Here is an 18189-nt window from a genome sequence, read left to right on the forward strand (position 1 = left end):
TGATTTACGATTAAATTCAAACTTCAAGCTGATTTTTATTTAATTCAAGCTTCAGCTCAATCTGTAAGCCATTTTATACCTGACTTTGTTTAATGTCTGTGACTTTGAAACCAAAATATTCCCATATTACCAATTTCTTTGATAATAATTAATCTATTAATGCTTCTGAAGCAGCAGACGCCATCATCCCACTTGTCAGCGCTTTCCTGTTTGTTTGTTTGTTTTTTTATTGTGGGCGTAATTCAGTTGCGCAATTCTGATTGGACAGAACGAAAGTGTGCTCACTCGATTGTCTAGTCCTAAATCCTAAATGATTTCCTTGATGTAGGGTGTCGTAAATGACAAATGTACATCATGACACAATAATCAATCATTTCTTCTCGTGTAATGTGGCATAGTTTGCATGTCTGCGATGCAACACCATCGCAGAAAGTCTAGCATGTTCAATTTTCTGAGGCATAGCGGACTGGTTTTGAAGCACTTCACCTCAGATGTCATTCGTTATTCTTGTTTACATGTATACACATATATTCCATATTGCAGCCTCTTGCGATTTAACTAATTGCAATGTTTCAACTTGCGATTCGATTGCGATTCAACCCTAGTTTGTAGGTCAGCGAATCTGCAAAAAATATAATAAACAAAATACAAGCAAAGGGCAGCCTGGTGGCTCAGTGGTTAGCACAGTGGCCTCACAGAAAGAAGGTTGCTGGTTTGGGTCCCAGCTGGGCCAGTTGACATTTCTGAGTGGAGTTTGCATGTTTATGATTTAATGAGTTTGTATGGGTGTTTCCCAGTGTTGGGTTGCGGCTGGAAGGGCATCCGCTGTGTAAAACATATGCTGGATAAATTGGCGGTTCATTCCGCTATTGGTTTCTTTATTCTGTTGAATACTAAAGAAGATATTTTGAAGAATGTTGGAAATTTGTGACCATTCACTTCCATAGTAGGAAAAACAAATGCCAGGTTTTCATTCATTCATTTTCCAGTTCACAGTGGAATGAACCGCCAAATATTCCAGTATGTGTTTTACACAGCGGATGCCCTTTCAGCTGCAACTCAGTACTGGGAAACCCCCATACACACTCATTCACACACACACACACACGCTCACACTCTACGGCCAATTCAGTTCATCATCCCCTATAGTGCATGTGTTTGGATTGTGGGAACATGCAAACTCCACACAGAAATGCCAACTGACCCAGCCAGGACTCAAACCAGCGACCTTCTTGCTGTGAGGCTACAGTACGACACCACTGAGCCACTGTGCTGCCCCTACAGGTTTTCAGAATTCTTTTGTGCTGATGTAATTGTGTGTGTGTGTGTGTGTGTGTGTGTGTGTGTGTGTGTGTGTGTGTGTGTGTAGCGATTATTTCAGCACTGAAGAACCTGCAGGAGAAGATCCGTAATCTGGAGCTGGAGCGCAGCGACGCACAACAGAAGCTGCAGAGCATCTCCAGAGAATCCACTCGCTCACACACCAGAGACCAGCACACACGCAAAAACCAAGGTGACATTAAACTGCATTTTTTAGTTTACCTGTTATTACCAAATGTTTATTTATGTATCTGTATGTGTGTACAACATTTGAAGTCCGAATTATTAGCCCTCCTGTATATTTTTCTTCCATTTTTTTTCTTCATCGTTTAACAGATTTTCTTCAACGCATTTCTAATCATAACAGTTTTATGATAATTTATTTTCTCTTTGTCATGATATAATATTAATTAATATTAATAATATTAGACTAGATATTCTTCAAGACACTTCTATACAGCTTAAAGTGACATTTAAAGGCTTCACTAGGGTAATTAGGTTAACTAGGCAGGTTAGGGTAATTAGGCAAGTTATTGTATAATGATGGTTTGTTGTGGAGACAATCCAAAACTAATATTGCTTAAAGAGGCTAATAATATTGACCTTAAAATGGGTTTAAATAATTAAAAACTGCTTTTATTCTAGCTGAAATAAAACAAATAAGACTTTCTCCAGAAGAATAAATATTAGAGCAAATACTGTGAAAATTTCCTGAATCTGTTCAACATCATTTGGGAAATATATAAAAAGGAAATAAATCACAGGTTGGGTCATAAAAATGACATCAACTGTATACACACTCACTGGCCACTTTCTTAGGTACACCTGTCCAAGTGCTTGTTAATGCATGTCAATGCATTTAGGCATGTAGACATGGTCAAGATGTCTGCTGTAGTTCAAACGTGGCATGGTTGTTGCTGCCAGACGGGCTGCTCTGAGTATTTCAGAAACTGCTGATCGACTGGGATTTTCATGCACAACCATCTCTAGGGTTTACAGAGAATGGTCCGACAAAGAGGTAATATCCAGTGAGCGGCAGTTCTGTGGGCGCAAATGCCTTGTTGATGCCAGAGGTCAGAGGAGAATGGCCAGACTGGTTCCAGCTGATAGAAAGGCAACAGTAACTCAAATAAGCACTCGTTACAATCGAGGTCTGCAGAGTCTGCCTGGTCTGATGAGTCTCCATTTCTGCTGCCACATTCAGATGCTCGGCTCACAATTTGACCTCAACAACATGAAAGCATGGATCCATCCTGCCTTGTATCAGCGGTTCAGGCTGGTGGTGGTGGTGTAATGGTGTGGGGGAGATTTTCTTTGGGTCCATTAGTACCAATTGAGCATGGTGTCAACACCACAGCCTACCTGAGTATTGTTGTTGACCATGTCCATCCCTTTATGAGCACAGTGTCTCCATCTTCTGATGGCTACTTCCAGCAGGATAACGCACCATGTCATAAAGCGTGAATCATCTCAGACTGGTTTCTTGAACATGACAATGAGTTCACTGTACTCAAATGGCCTCCACAGTCACCAGAGCTCAATCCAATAGAGCACCTTTGGGATGTGGTGGAACGGGAGATTGGCATCATGGATGTGCAGCCGACAAATCTGCAGCAACTGTGTGATGCTATCATGTCAATATGGAGCAAAATCTCTGAGGAATATTTCCAGTAGCTTGTTGAATCTATGACACCAAGGATTAAAGCAGTTCTGAAGGCAAAAGGGGGTCCAACCCGGCACTCGTGTACCTAATAAAGTGGCAGATATATATATATATATATATATATATATATAATTATTTTTTTAAGTGTTGCTTGAATGCTTGTTTAATTTGACCTCCAGTGTGTGCAGTGGAATTGTTTGTGTTAAAGTGTGTGTATGTCTCCGTGTGTGTGTGTGTGTGTGTGTGTGTGTGTGTAGATGTGCTTTCTCAGTTATCTGCAGCTGAAGCTCGATGTTCTCGTCTGGAGAAGCAGTTAAATCACATGAGATCAGCAGTGAGAAACACACAATCAGACAGAACGGCTGTGCTGCGACAACAGGTCAGTAATACTGCTGAAACGTGTGTGTGTGTGTGTGTGTCAGTGTGTGTGTGTGTGTGTGTGTGTGTGTGTGTGTGTGTGTGTGTCAGTGTGCATTTATTCATTTGTTTGTGTACGCATGCTAAATGTGTGGGTGGGTGTTTGTGTGTTTGTTTGTGTGCATGTGAATAAATATTGTGTGTGATTAACGTGTGTCTGAATAACCTGTGTGTGTGTGTGTGTGTGTGTGTGCGTAGGTCTCTCTGGAGCGTCTGGGCTCTGTGCATCAGGCTGATGTCCATCATAAGCTGGCTGTTCTAGAGCAGGAGCATCACAGACTGACGGAGACTCAGAGCTGCGCCGAGAGGAAGATCCAGCAGCTGGAGAGGAAACTGCAGGAGGAAGAGCAGCAGAGGAAGAGGATGCAGGACACAGCCACACAGGTCTCACACACACACACACACTTAAACACACCTCAAGAGCTCTGAAATCTGCAGTTTTTATAGGATGTTTGACGTAATCTCAACTGAAACATAAAGACAGAGCATACAGTAGCTCCTCCAATAAAAAAAAATTCAGCCAAAAGCACCACACACACACACACACACACACACACACACACACACACACACACGCATGCATCCATTTCAAAATACCAGTAAATTCTGACATCATCAGCCAGAAATGAGCTCTAAAATGGCTGCGCTTTTATTTTGTAAACATGAAGAGTCGTATCTTAGCTTATCTGAGTTCTGTTGCATGCTTGTGCTCCATTCATTTATTTATTAACAACTGCTTATTAAGTGAAAGGTTTGATACTGATTAGAACTTAAAGTGGCGATGAGGTCTTAAAATATTCTGGAAAAGTCTTTAAAAGGTATTGGGATTTCCTTTAGGATTCCTGCATATACCCTGTATATCTCCAGTACAACTTTTCTTGCCATGAAAGTGGCTGCAGAGGCTGACCTGGGGTTAAACATCTGCATAGCCATTTGCAGAGTTTTGTATTATATTAATTATTTTGGTTTCAAACTGACATTATATCAAGATATCCCCACTGTTAAGTTATTATTTATACTGCAAAAATAAAAGCTTCAATACATGTATATATACATAGAGAGAGAGAGAGAGGGAGAGAGAGCCTGTGTTATTAGTTTAATCGAGATATATCCAGCTGCAGAACACACGTTTCAGGCACACACAATCTAGCGCACACGATTTAGGCAAACCGTATATGGTAACTAACTAACTCCTTAGCATTATCGCCACCTATTGAATTTCACAAATATGATTTCCCATTTCAGTCATTATTCTTATATCGTAACAATCACTTTAACATCTCTGCAGTTTCTGAACTCAAATTCTGTAAATAAAGTTAATTGGTTAAAGATACTTATGACTTTATTCAGGTGTCCACATACACAAAGAAAACATAATAGACCGTCTAAATGTAGGATTAGGTGTAATAAACTAATTTTAGGATTTTAATATCATCATACTTGGTTAAAATCAATTTGTTGTAAAATATAAAAAGCAAACAATAATGTGTCACATTAAAATTAATTACTATAGTTAATCATTCAAACAATGTATAATATAGTTATAAACTGATTATCTTAACTGATTATCTGATTATAAACTACTATCTTTTACTAAACTGTCACAGCTGTTATATATATATATATATATATATATATATATATATATATATATATATATATATATTTACTTATTATTATTTTAAATTAATTATTAATAGTTCATTTGTTTCTATTGCTAAATTTTGGTTTAAAAACAATATTTTGCTTACTATAAATTACTACAGTGTTTATTGTGGGAAATCATTAATTAAAAAGTTATTAGAAAATTAAGCAAATACACACTATTAAATCGCTTGAGTAAAATATTAATATAGTGTTTTACATTTATTACATGTAAAAAGATTTTTATTACATATAATATGTATTATTGTCTATATTAACTTGCTATTGTTTCCTTTATTATTAATGAATCCATTATGTAAATTAAACCTGTCCAATTTAGATCGTTCAGCAAGGCCAGCAATGGAGGATCTGAGATATTGACTCTGTCAGATAATATTGACTGATCATCCGTGATGACTGATAGAAGTCTGTTCAGTCTATTATATTGAATGGCGATTGGAAACAACGCTCCCCATTCGCCCGTCTCGATCGTAATATCTGTGAAATAAAGTAAACACTATTGTTTATTGTGTACAATATTTATTAACCACATATATCAAAATATATATCGATGACGATGTCCAAGAAGACGTTAATAACATTAACATCCGCCGTAATCATGTATGGTTTGCCTAGATTGTGTGTGCCAGATTGTGTGTGCCTAAAACGTGTGTGGTTCTGCGGGCCTGCAGCTGGATATTATTGGTTTAATCAGCTGTTATCTGGAAATAATCATGTTGTTTCTCTGTTTAGTTGCAGACGGGTCTAGAAGCCAATCGTCTGCTCATCCAGTCTGTGTCTCCCCGTCCACATAAATCCAGCAAAATCAAGCAGAAGAAAATCTCATCTAAGGTAAACCAGTTCAGACAGATCTTTGCCTCTTCAATAACTAAACAATGCAAACTACCTTTAATACTTAAAATGAAGCAAAATCAATCTTATGACTGAACAAAACGGACAAACATTCAAATCATATTATTGAACAAGACTAACAAATATTTTCATTTTGTAAGTAAATAAAACCCTGATAAATATTGAAATCTTATAACAATTATTTAATTGAACAAATCCGGCATTCAAAATTAATAATTGAACAAAACTAACAAATAGTATGATTGAACAAAATTGACACACATTAAAAATTTACCCATATCTAAGCTATTGTTCTGGTTGAACATTGTGTGTGTGTGTGTTTCAGAAGACACACTCGCCGCAGCCGCATTACAGACTGAGTCTGGGGGATGTGCCGTTTGTGACCGGGACGGTAAACACAACCATTTCACACACTAACATTATATTTGATCTCTAATCAGTTTTCTCATGATTGTTTCTGAAGTTACTGGTAGTTACAAAGAGTTGTAGTGTGTTTGATGTGTAATAGAGCAGATCAATGAGGTGTGTGTGTTGATGCACTTGTGTATGTGTATGTGTGTGTGTATGTATATGTATGTATATGTATGTATATATATATATATATATATATATATATATATATATATATATATATATATATACATATATACATATATACATATATACATATATATATATACACACATACATATATATATATATACACACATACATATATATATATACACACATACATATATATACACACATACATATACAGGGCTCAAAATTGCGACCGTTTTGGTCGCATATGCGCCTGAAATTTTATCTGTACGACCTCAAAATATATTTGGGAGCGTTTGTGCGAGTGCATAAAATTGTCGTGCGAGCACTGTTCACAGCAAAGTGTTCACCACATGATTTTCACGCATTGAGCATCTTTGCACCTAAAAACACCAAACGCAGCTCTCAGGAATGGTTTAAAACATGTCAACTTGCTGCAGTAAACAAAGCCCGCAATGCCTGCCCCACCTTCAAGCTCTTCTTATTGGCCCACTGCGCTAGAACAAAACGCAAATGGATTGGTTAATATCAGCTGTCAATCACTCAGTTTCAATAAAAGGGAGCTACAGCCGCGAAAATGTAAAGGTCAGGATACGAGAGAATGAAAACAACACTGACAGATTTAGTTTTAGGAACCCCCTGAATGTAACTTAATGACACATCTGATCAGTGATCATGTGGTGAAAGTCAATCCAGCATTTACACTATTCCAAGAGTGGATAAAAGACTTCCAGTAGTTAAAGTCCGCTATGAAAATGACTACAGCATTCACTGTAAAGCTGGTGGGACGGAGTTTTCAGGTAACAGTGTTTGAGATGTTCTAACATTATTTAATCCTTCATTTAATCATCACGAAGCTGTCTGTAGTGCGACTGACATCGCGTTCACCATCGCTAAAGGGCATGCATTCACTGAGATGAAACTAATATTGCAGCTCATGAAAAGACCGTTACTGCTATTAAGATGACGTCTGCAAATAATAAGTGATATGTCAATATCATCTGTGCAATATCAGACAGCACCAGTGAGAACAGCACAGTTATTATTGTTAATTCAGTTCATCTCAATCACGTCAGGCAGTGTGTGCAGGGCCAGTGAGCGCATGCAGAGCTTTGTTTATTTGTTAGTTGTGATTAGAGTGGTAATATATAATAGAATCTGTTAATATTAAATGTGTAGTAGCGGTGCTCATCATTTCTGCTGGGTGCGACTACATTTTGTCTGGTGCGCCTAAATTTTTGAAGTTAGAAGCACCGGTGCTACCAAGAAAAAAAAGGGTAATTTCGAGCCTGACATATATATATATATATATATATATATATATATATATATATATATATATATATATATATATATATATATATATATATATACATACACGCACACATATATTAGTCAGTACTGAGCTAGAGCTTATCTAACAAAATAACTTATGATAACAGTTCAAAAACTAGTACATCCAAATTTATGTATGTGTGTGTATATATATATATATATATATTGAATTGAATTGAATTTTATTTGACAGATTTTAGACAAGCTGTACAAGTATCCCATACATTTTGAAATAAAAACTGTCGAGGATAAAAACACAATAAAGCCCTGGGCTTGTTTCCATTGTGGTCCTCGCTGTTAAATAAAACAAAGTATGGCTCCAAAATACAGATGATGCATAAAACAGACAGTACCTCATACATTTTAAAACGGGAACAAAATAATTCACAAATACATTCCTTCATTCATGAATTTTTCTTTTCGGCTTAGTCCCTCCATCAATCAGGGATCGCCACAGCGGAACGCACCATCAACCTATCCAACATACGTCCCACGCAGCAAGTGGCCTTCCAGCTACAACCCTATACACAATCCGGTAACATATAAAATAAAACATCCTCGTCCACCATGCAAACTAATTATCCTCATCAAACAACCATCTTTTGATTACTTTTTTGAACCTCCTTAAATCTTTTATTTCCTTGATGGATTTTGGTAATTTGTTCCACATGATTGCACTTGTGTATAAAAACATATTTTTCCCCACTAGACTTCTAAATTTAAATAAACAAATATTAAAATCCCAACTCCTAGTACTATATGAATGCTGTTGCCTCACCATTTGAAAATAGTTCACCAAATAACTAGGAACCACATTATTAAACATTTTACGTACCATTCCCAGTTTTAAAAAACATACTCTCTTACTAACAGTTAACATGCCTAATTTTTTAAAAGACTTTGTGCAAATGTGCTCTAGGATGAATTTTTAAAATTATTCGTACTAATTTATTTTGTGCCTTTTGCAATTTTTCCTTCATAATCTGTGAGCAGCTACTATACCAAAAAAAGGTAGCATAATCAAAATGGGGTTGAATTAAAGCTCCTGACATCAATTTTAAAGAATGAACATCCAACAGATCAGCTTGCCTTGCTAAAAACTTAATTTTTCCACATATCTTCGTAAAAACCTTTCTTGCCATAGCATCACCTGATAATTTATTATCTATTAAACATCCCAAATAATTTATAACATTTTTCGACTCTATTTTCAATTCATTAATCCTAACTACAAAACTATCATCTTTCTTTAATTTCACTTTTGAAGCAAATAAAATAGCTTCTGTCTTACCTATGTGCAAAGAAAGTTTATTGTCTAAAAACCAGTTATACACACCTTTTAACTGGAAACTCATGATTTCTTCCATGGCCCTTTTGTCTTGATGAGATACTAAAATTGCAGCATCATCAGCATAGAGATAGAGTTCCTCTGAACATGCTATTTTTAAATCATTAATATATAAAAGAAAAAATAAAGGACCTAAAATACTTCCTTGAGGAACTCCACAATTGATTGATAAGGGAGTAGATAATATACCCTTTATGTCAACTCTCTGGCTCCTATCATGCAGATAGGACTGAATCCACTTTAGAGACGCTTTATCAAACCCAATTGCCTTTAATTTATATAATAAAATTTGATGGTCTACAGTGTCAAAAGCCTTCTGAAGGTCAAGCAGCACCATTCCACAATATTTGCCACCATCTACAGCTCTCCGTATTTTATCAGTCATATGTAATATGCATGTCTCGGTGGAATGTAATGCTCTAAAGCCTGACTGTAACTCATACAAAATATGTTTTTTACTAATATAGCTGACTATCTGTTCATGTACAATTTTTTCCAGAATTTTAGACATCACCGCCAAGATTGAAACAGGTCTGTAATTAATCATATCTAACTTGCATCCTTTTTTATATAATGGTATAACTCTAGCACTTTTAAAATCACATGGTATTTTTCCTTGTTCAATAGATAAATTTAAAATATGTGATACCAAGGGGGCAATCACTTTAACAGAGTCTTTAAAAAATCTTGCAGGAATATTATCAATTCCAGGAGCCTTATTTAGTTTTAACTCGCTAATAATTTTTAAAACTTCACTTTCTGTAACCTGTCTCAAACTAAAAGAATCCGGAAAAATATCCCGTTGTCTATAAAAAGAAATCACTCTATCTTCATTGTAAATAGCTGGTTGCCCTGGAAGCTGACCACATAATTTTTTTGCTAACAATATAAAATACTGATTAAAAGATTCAGCAATATCCTTTGGATTAACTAATAATTTGTCTTCTACCTTTAAATTAATTCTAGATGATTTCTTACTTTTAGCATTTGAATAACCTAGATTTCTCAATACACCCCAAAGTTTTTTTGGTTCGAATTTATTTTCATTTATTTTATCCTTAAAATAAACCCTTTTTGCTTCTCTTATTTTGTTCCTAACCTCATTTCTCTTTATTTTATAAAACTCGTAACTGCTACACTCACTATCCTTCCTAAACTTTGCAAAACTATCATCTCGTATCTTTAACAGTTGTAATATTTCATCTGTTATCCAAGGGTCTGATCTTTGTTTAACTCTTATTTTTTTATTTGGCGCTGTTTTATTCAAAGCCTTACTGAACAGATCCTTAAAACAATCCCAAGCTGCATCCACATCCTTAGATCCCCATACCCCAGACCAATCAACTTTATCCAATATATCACAAAATAAATTAGGACTGTAATTCTTCATTGACCTCACTAAAACAGTATTATGGCCCATAAATTTTGCCTTTTGCACTTTTCTACATAAATATACTAAAAAATGATCACTCATACTACACTCAATTACACCACTACAACTTATCTTAGCTGAATCAGATGTCAGAATCAAATCAATAATCGACTGTGATTTGGGAGTAATTCTAGTTGGTACCTTAATAATTTGCTTCAATCCAAAAAAATCAGAAAAATGTTTAAAAGCCTTGTATAACACAGTGTCCATATTTAACATATCAGTGTTTAAATCCCCACATATTATAGTTTCCGTTCCATGTGGTTTCACAAAATCATTTAAAATTCCTTCCAACAATTCATAAAATTTACTTTGATCTGGTGGCCGATACAAGTTTCCAATTAAAATAGGTTTACTCTTTGGTAATAAAACGTCCACCCACACAGCTTCAATGGATGCATTATTCATATCATTTCTAACATTAAAAGACAAATCAGATCTTATATAAACACATACGCCACCACCTTTACGGTTTCGGTCTCTTCTTATTAAACTATAATTCGCAATTTCAATTTCTGAGTCCAACACTGAATCGTCCAACCAAGTTTCACTGCACCCAAGTACCGACAGCCGTAGATCTGAACACACCAGTCTTAGCTCGGAAATCTTTGGAAGAAGACTCCTTACGTTTAAATGAGCAATACATAGACCTTTAGAGGACCTCTTGAAGTCAGCGCCATGAATGACATTTTCAGGATGTGCTCTTACCGGGGCATCCAAGTTCAAAGACGAAACCACCTGTTTACTCGCAGGCTCCATACAAACAGGGCGAAGAAAACGGGCCTCATGGCAGGCGACTCCACCAGTCGGCTTTTCATGTGCAGCTCGCACATCTCTCGCTTCATCGTGCGCAGATGACAAACTATCCCAGTTTTCCGCAATAAAACTCCATTCCGCTGAAATCGCTGGTCTCCGAAGCTCTTCGCCGCCCGCACGCCGCTCATCAAAGCGTGACTTAACTTCAATATTGCCTGGCTGCTGACATCCTTCTGCTGACGGACCAGGGCATGGATGAACATCGCCAGACAAAAGTAAGCATATAATTATAATTGATCCATCACCGCACCGTTGTTTTCGTTTACTTCCTTTTTTCTTCGTACACGGAACTGCCCACAAATGAGATATAAACGACTCGTAAACAATATTCGCTCCCAAGCCGAAATGACTCTCCACCATATCACTGTCCTGTTTAAAAAAAGTAAAATGCCCCAAACTGGGCTCCTTAACTGGATAAAGCAAACTATAAAACGCAGTGATAATTAGCACTGTTTGCACGCTCCATCTGTAAGCCGCCATCTTGTTTCAGCAGAAACAATATATATATATATTAGGGGTGTAACGGTTACGGATACGACACAGTGGTGTCACGGTTCGATATGTTTTCGATACAGCAAAAAAAGAAAAAAGGCCGAAGATTTCTCTGATTTAAATTTTTTTAATGTATTGACACTAACATCATAAAAGTTTGATCTTGTTTTTTTTGTTCTTTTACTTTAAACAGTAATAGAGCTATACTTCTGGGGTTTCTGCTTAGCAGCAAATAAAACACATCCTTCTTTATACTCAAAGCCAAAAAGCTTCCTATAAAAAATAAATGTAGTAGTTCAACAAATAAAAAGAAAAGAACAGTTTAGCTTTTATAGGGACCTCAGTTTCTATCTATTTTTAAGTATTTTTTTATTTCCAGAGAGATGAGTGTCCACCTTTTCTTCAGACAGCACAGATCTGCTTGATTTGACTGTCACCTGCCATTTTAGTGGATCTGAAAGCAGGAATTATCTGACTGAAATGGGCTTATGAAGGAATAATGTAACAGGGCTCTATTACATTTAACATTTTCTTAAAACCCGAAATTTCCACTACCGATTAAGGTCTCACAGGGCTTGAAATGAACCTTTTTTTCTTGGTAGGCGCACCAGAAAAAATTTTGTCGCACCCACCAAAAATTACGAGCACCGCTACTACACGTTTAATATTAACAGATTCTATTATATATTACCACTCTAATCACAACTAACAAATAAACAAAACTCTGCATGCGCTCACCGGCCCTGCACACACTGCCTGACGTGATTGAGATGAACTGAATTAACAATAATAACTGTGCTGTTCTCACTGGTGCTGTCTGATATTGCACAGATGATATTGACATATCACTTATTATTTGCCGACGTCATCTTAATAGCAGTAACGGTCTTTTCATGAGCTGCAATATTAGTTCCATCTCAGTAAATGCATGCTCTTTAGCGATGGTGAACGCGGTGTCAGTCGCACTACTGACAGCATCGTGATGATTAAATGAAGGATTAAATAATGTTAGAACATCTCATGCTTAAAATGTGTAGATTCAGGGGCAAACACTGTTACCTGAAACCTCCGTCCCACCAGCTTTACGGTGAATGCTGTAGTCATGTTCATAGCGGACTTTAACCTCTGGAAATCTTTTATCCACTCTTGGTAAAGTGTAAATGCTGGATTGACTTTCAGCACATGATCACTGATCAGATGTGCCATTATGTAACTCTAGCCGGTTTCTAAAACTAAATCTGTCAGTGTTGTTTTCATTCTCTCGTATCCTGACCTTTACATTTTTGCAGCTGGGGCTCCCTGTCATCGGAACTGAGTGATTGACAGCTGATATTAACCAATCCATTCCCGTTCTGTTCTAGCGCATTGGGCCAATAAGAAGAGCTTGAAGGCGGGGCAAGCATTGCGGGCTTTTTTTGTACTTATTCTTTGAATTGTTCAGTTTGCAGTGTGTACGGAACCAAAAGTCTCGTACCGAACGGTTCAATACGAATACGCGTATCAGTACTCCCTTAATATATATGTATATGTGTGTGGGTGTGTTTGTATATATGTATGTTTATATGTGTGTGTGTGTGTTCAGTCAACAGCCTCCAGTCACTCAGTGAGGGCGAATGTCCAGCATGTCCTCCACCTGATGAAGCAGCATCAGCCTCATCTGTGTAATGAGCAAGTGTTGGGCGGCGGCTGCTCTTCCTCTTCCTCCACTTCCTCTTCCTGTTCCTGCAGTGAGGATCTGTCGGAGCTGCTGCTGACGCTGCAGGATGAGCTCGGACACATGAGCTTGTGAGTCCATTTTGACAAAATCAGCTCAGCTTAAACAGCAGCTGGGAAATATTTGTAAAATAACTTCATAGGAGGGCTGATCATGTTGTCTTCAGCTCTAAGTGTGTGTGTGTGTGTGTGTGTGTGTGTAGTGAGCAGCAGGACTTGTCCAGACAGATACAGTTCTGCTCTTCAGTTCTCCGTCAGGATCTGGAGCTGCAGATGGAGAATCTGCTGAAGAGGATGGAGAATAAAGCTGAGCAGATCTCTAAACTCCGCCGCTGCCAGACACAGGTAACACACACACACTTCAGCTAATAAACACACACACACACACTACAGGTAGTAAACACACACTTCAGCTAATAAACAGACACGCACACACTACAGGTAGTAAACACACCCACACTTTGGTCAATAAACACACACACACACACACACACACACACACACTTCATGTAAAGTGTGTGTAGAAGTAAAAAACATACGTAGACACACACACTTTGAGAAATAAACACATTTCAGCTTATAAACACATTTCTACAGACAGACAGACAGACAGACAGACAGATAAATAGACAGACAGACAGACCAGTTAGACAGACAGACAGAGAGACCAGTTAGACGGACAGATAAATAGACAGACAGACAGACAGACAGACAGACCAGACAGACAGACAGACAGACAGACAGACAGACAGACAGACAGACAGACAGATAAATAGACAGACAGAGAGACCAGTTAGACAGACAGACAGACAGACAGACAGATAAATAGACAGACAGACAGACAGACAGATAAATAGACAGATGCACACAATTAATTTTTGATAGATTTTTGTTTTGTTGAGTTTTTTTTTTTATAATTGTTGTTTATTTGTTTATTTTATTATAAAATGTAGATTTATTATGTATAAGTGTATAACTTGCTGTGTGTGTGTGTCTGTAGTGCTGTAAACAGAGTCGAGTGTGCAGCAGTGGATCTGGAGGATCTGCAGCAGTGACGACGCTGAAACACAAACCTGGAGACAGAAGTCGAGACAGTCTGCGTCTGCTCAAAGACCTGCGCTCGCTGCAGAACACACTGCGCTCAGACCACACACACTGACACACACACACACACACACACACACACACATATATATATATATATATATATATATATATATATATATATATATATATATGAAACTAAACCATGCACAGGTCAGAGGTCAGCCCCAAAACAAAACACACACTGCAGTTTACATGCTAATTATGTGGACTTTATTGTTTGTTTGAGCAGTGGTCAGGTCAGAAAGAACAACAGTGTTTTGTTTTTCTCTCTCTGTGGATTAGACATTTATTTTCTGGACAATTAAAGCAAGGTTAATCAATTGACACACACAGTGTGTGTGTGTGTATGTAATGTGTGTTAGATCATTTCTGAAATGTAACTAAACAGGGTCTCTCCTTTTGCGATCTTTAATGTATTTGATGCACATTTCATTATTTGTTTATTCCAGCATTATTTCTCCTCATCCTGGGTGTTGGAAAGCACAAATGTAATCCTTTATTAGAGTATTCTTCAGGTTTGATCATTTGTTTCTGGATGTTGAGCTGAACAGAGTGTTGGATGAAGATGAAATGATTGTGTGATGTCCGCTATTTTCCTTTAGTATTATCAAGATGTTTTCTTTTGTGTTGAAGATATTTCTAAAGCAGGAGAAGGTAAAAGCTGCTTCTACCTCACTGTTAACTCATTTAAAGCGCTCTATGTTTGGTTGTTTTCAGTCTTTCAGGTTTAAAATCTGTATTTTTTAACATTCCAAGACCTCTGTGTGTTTGGGCAAACGTGGCCTTTTATCATCATGTTTACATATTTTATTTCTCTCAAATCTTTTTCCTACGAGAAGAAAAAATATTACACGTTATTGAATATTACGTCTTTTGTGTTGATGTGTGTTACAGTGGTGTTCAGACTTCTGCTGCGTGTGTGTGTGTGTGTGAGAGAAAGTGTCTTTGAAAATGTTTGAAATATTTATTTTTCCAGCACTGAATAAAAGCAAAGCAAAGCAAATGTTTTGCCTTTTTTTTTTTTTTTTTTGACTATTTGATGGTGGCATTGTGGCTCAGTGGTTACCACTGTGGCCTCACAGCAAGAAGGTTGCTGGTTTGAGTCTCGGAGTGATCTAAGTATTGTTGAAATTTAAACATTCAAGATTTATTTTTTTTTAAATCGTACAAATTCAGTTGAACTGTTAAACATTGTAAATGTTTCAAATTTTAAGTACTGTTAAAACATTGCTATCAGGTTCAGCGTATCATAATTTGCTTCCAAGCATATAAGTTCATACAAAAACTGTTCAAATTTGTAGTATAAAAATTGAAGTATTTTTTTTTCATGTATTACATTTGTATTTTTTAATTGATAATTCAAGTATCAAATTTGAATTCTTGTTAAAATTTGAACAAATTTCAGTTCAATTTATTAATCTTCAAAGTACTGTGAATTATGTGTCAAATTAGAAGTGTTGGTAAAAATTGAAAAAAAATTGACAAATTCATTTGAAATATTAATATATTTTATATATATATATATATATATATATATATATATATATATATATATATATATATATATATATATATATATATATTTAAGCATCACATTTTAGGTATCAAATCTGAATTTACGTTTATCATATTTTTAATCATTACATCTATAAATCATTGTTAAAATGTGAACAAATAATTTTTTTTCAATTCTAACAAATTTAATAAAAATGTAAAACTTCCTGAGTCAAATTTTAAGCATCGTTTAAGTGACATGTTTTTATTGTTGCATCTATCAAGTATTAAATACCTAGTAAAAATCTAGGTATTTTTTATCCTAAGTATTACGTTTGTATTATTTTTAAGTATCAAATTAAAATTTAAACACATTTTTTTAATATTCTCAATTCAAACTAATTTTTCAATTAAACTTTTAAACTTTCTAAACCTCAAATTTGAAGAATTGCGAGTTATAAAGTCAGAATTGCGAGCTATTAAGTCAGAATTGCGAGTTATTAAGTCAGAATTTTGAGTTATTAAGTCAGAATAGCGAGATATTAAGTCAGAATTCTGAGTTATAAAGTCAGAATTGCGAGTTATTAAGTCAGAATTGCGAGATATTAAGTCAGAATTGCGAGTTATTAAGTCAGAATTGCGAGATATTAAGTCAGAATTGCGAGTTATTAAGTTAGAATTGCGAGTTATTAAGTCAGAATTGCGAGTTATAAAGTCAGAATTGCGAGTTATTAAGTCAGAATTCTGAGTTATTAAGTCAGAATTGCGAGTTATTAAGTCAGAATTGCGAGTTATTAAGTCAGAATTCTGAGTTATTAAGTCAGAATTGCGAGTTATTAAGTCAGAATTCCGAGTTATGAAGTCAGAATTGCGAGTTATTAAGTCAGAATTGCGAGCTATTAAGTCAGAATTGCGAGTTATTAAGTCAGAATTTTGAGTTATTAAGTCAGAATTGCGAGATATTAAGTCAGAATTCTGAGTTATTAAGTCAGAATTGCGAGCTATTAAGTCAGAATTCCGAGTTATTAAGTCAGAATTGCGAGCTATTAAGTCAGAATTGCGAGTTATTAAGTCAGAATTTTGAGTTATTAAGTCAGAATTGCGAGATATTAAGTCCGAATTCTGAGTTATAAAATCAGAATTGCGAGTTATTAAGTCAGAATTGCGAGTTATAAAGTCAGAATTGCGAGTTATAAAGTCAGAATTGCGAGCTATTAAGTCAGAGTTGCGAGTTATTAAGTCAGAATTTTGAGTTATTAAGTCAGAATTGTGAGATATTAGGTCAGAGTTCTGAGTTATAAAGTCAGAATTGCGAGTTATTAAGTCAGAATTGCGAGATATTAAGTCAGAATTGCGAGTTATTAAGTCAGAATTGCGAGTTATTAAGTCAGAATTCTGAGTTATTAAGTCAGAATTGCGAGTTATTAAGTCAGAATTCCGAGTTATGAAGTCAGAATTGTGAGTTATAAAGTCAGAATTGCGAGATATTAAGTCAGAATTGCGAGTTATTAAGTCAGAATTGCGAGTTATTAAGTCAGAATTCTGAGTTATTAAGTCAGAATTGCGAGTTATAAAGTCAGAATTGCGAGTTATTAAGTCAGAATTGCGAGTTATTAAGTCAGAATTCTGAGTTATAAAGTCAGAATTGCGAGTTATTAAGTCAGAATTGCGAGTTATTAAGTCAGAATTGCGAGTTATTAAGTCAGAATTCTGAGTTATTAAGTCAGAATTGCGAATTATTAAGTCAGAATTGTGAGTTATAAAGTCAGAATTGCAAGTTATTAAGTCAGAATTGCGAGTTATTAAGTCAGAATTCTGAGTTATTAAGTCACAATTGCGAGTTATTAAGTCAGAATTCTGAGTTATTAAGTCAGAATTGTGAGATATTAAGTCAGAATTGCGAGTTCTTAAGTCAGAATTTTGAGTTATTAAGTCAGAATTGTGAGATATTAAGTCAGAATTCTGAGTTATAAAGTCAGAATTGCGAGCTAT

The 18189-nt window shown here is 35.8% G+C and overlaps 1 protein-coding gene across 2 annotated transcripts in view; it reads left to right on the top strand.

The window, feature by feature from the left end:
* cep57 (centrosomal protein 57) overlaps positions 1–14790 on the top strand; it is a 19124-nt gene extending 4334 nt beyond the window's left edge. The window contains exons 3-10 of one of the 2 annotated variants that reach the window (XM_056474407.1): positions 1370–1513; positions 3241–3362; positions 3599–3784; positions 5798–5896; positions 6243–6308; positions 13466–13668; positions 13800–13941; positions 14597–14790. In XM_056474407.1, the coding sequence (XP_056330382.1) occupies positions 1370–1513; positions 3241–3362; positions 3599–3784; positions 5798–5896; positions 6243–6308; positions 13466–13668; positions 13800–13941; positions 14597–14755 (1121 nt within the window). In that variant the 3' untranslated portion in view covers positions 14756–14790. The remainder of the gene's footprint in view (positions 1–1369; positions 1514–3240; positions 3363–3598; positions 3785–5797; positions 5897–6242; positions 6309–13465; positions 13669–13799; positions 13942–14596) is intronic. The other variant, XM_056474408.1, reaches the window with a different exon arrangement.
* The last annotated feature ends 3399 nt before the right edge of the window (positions 14791–18189 follow it).

The sequence above is a fragment of the Danio aesculapii genome, chromosome 15, assembly GCF_903798145.1.
Source record: "Danio aesculapii chromosome 15, fDanAes4.1, whole genome shotgun sequence".
NCBI lineage: Eukaryota > Metazoa > Chordata > Actinopteri > Cypriniformes > Danionidae > Danio > Danio aesculapii.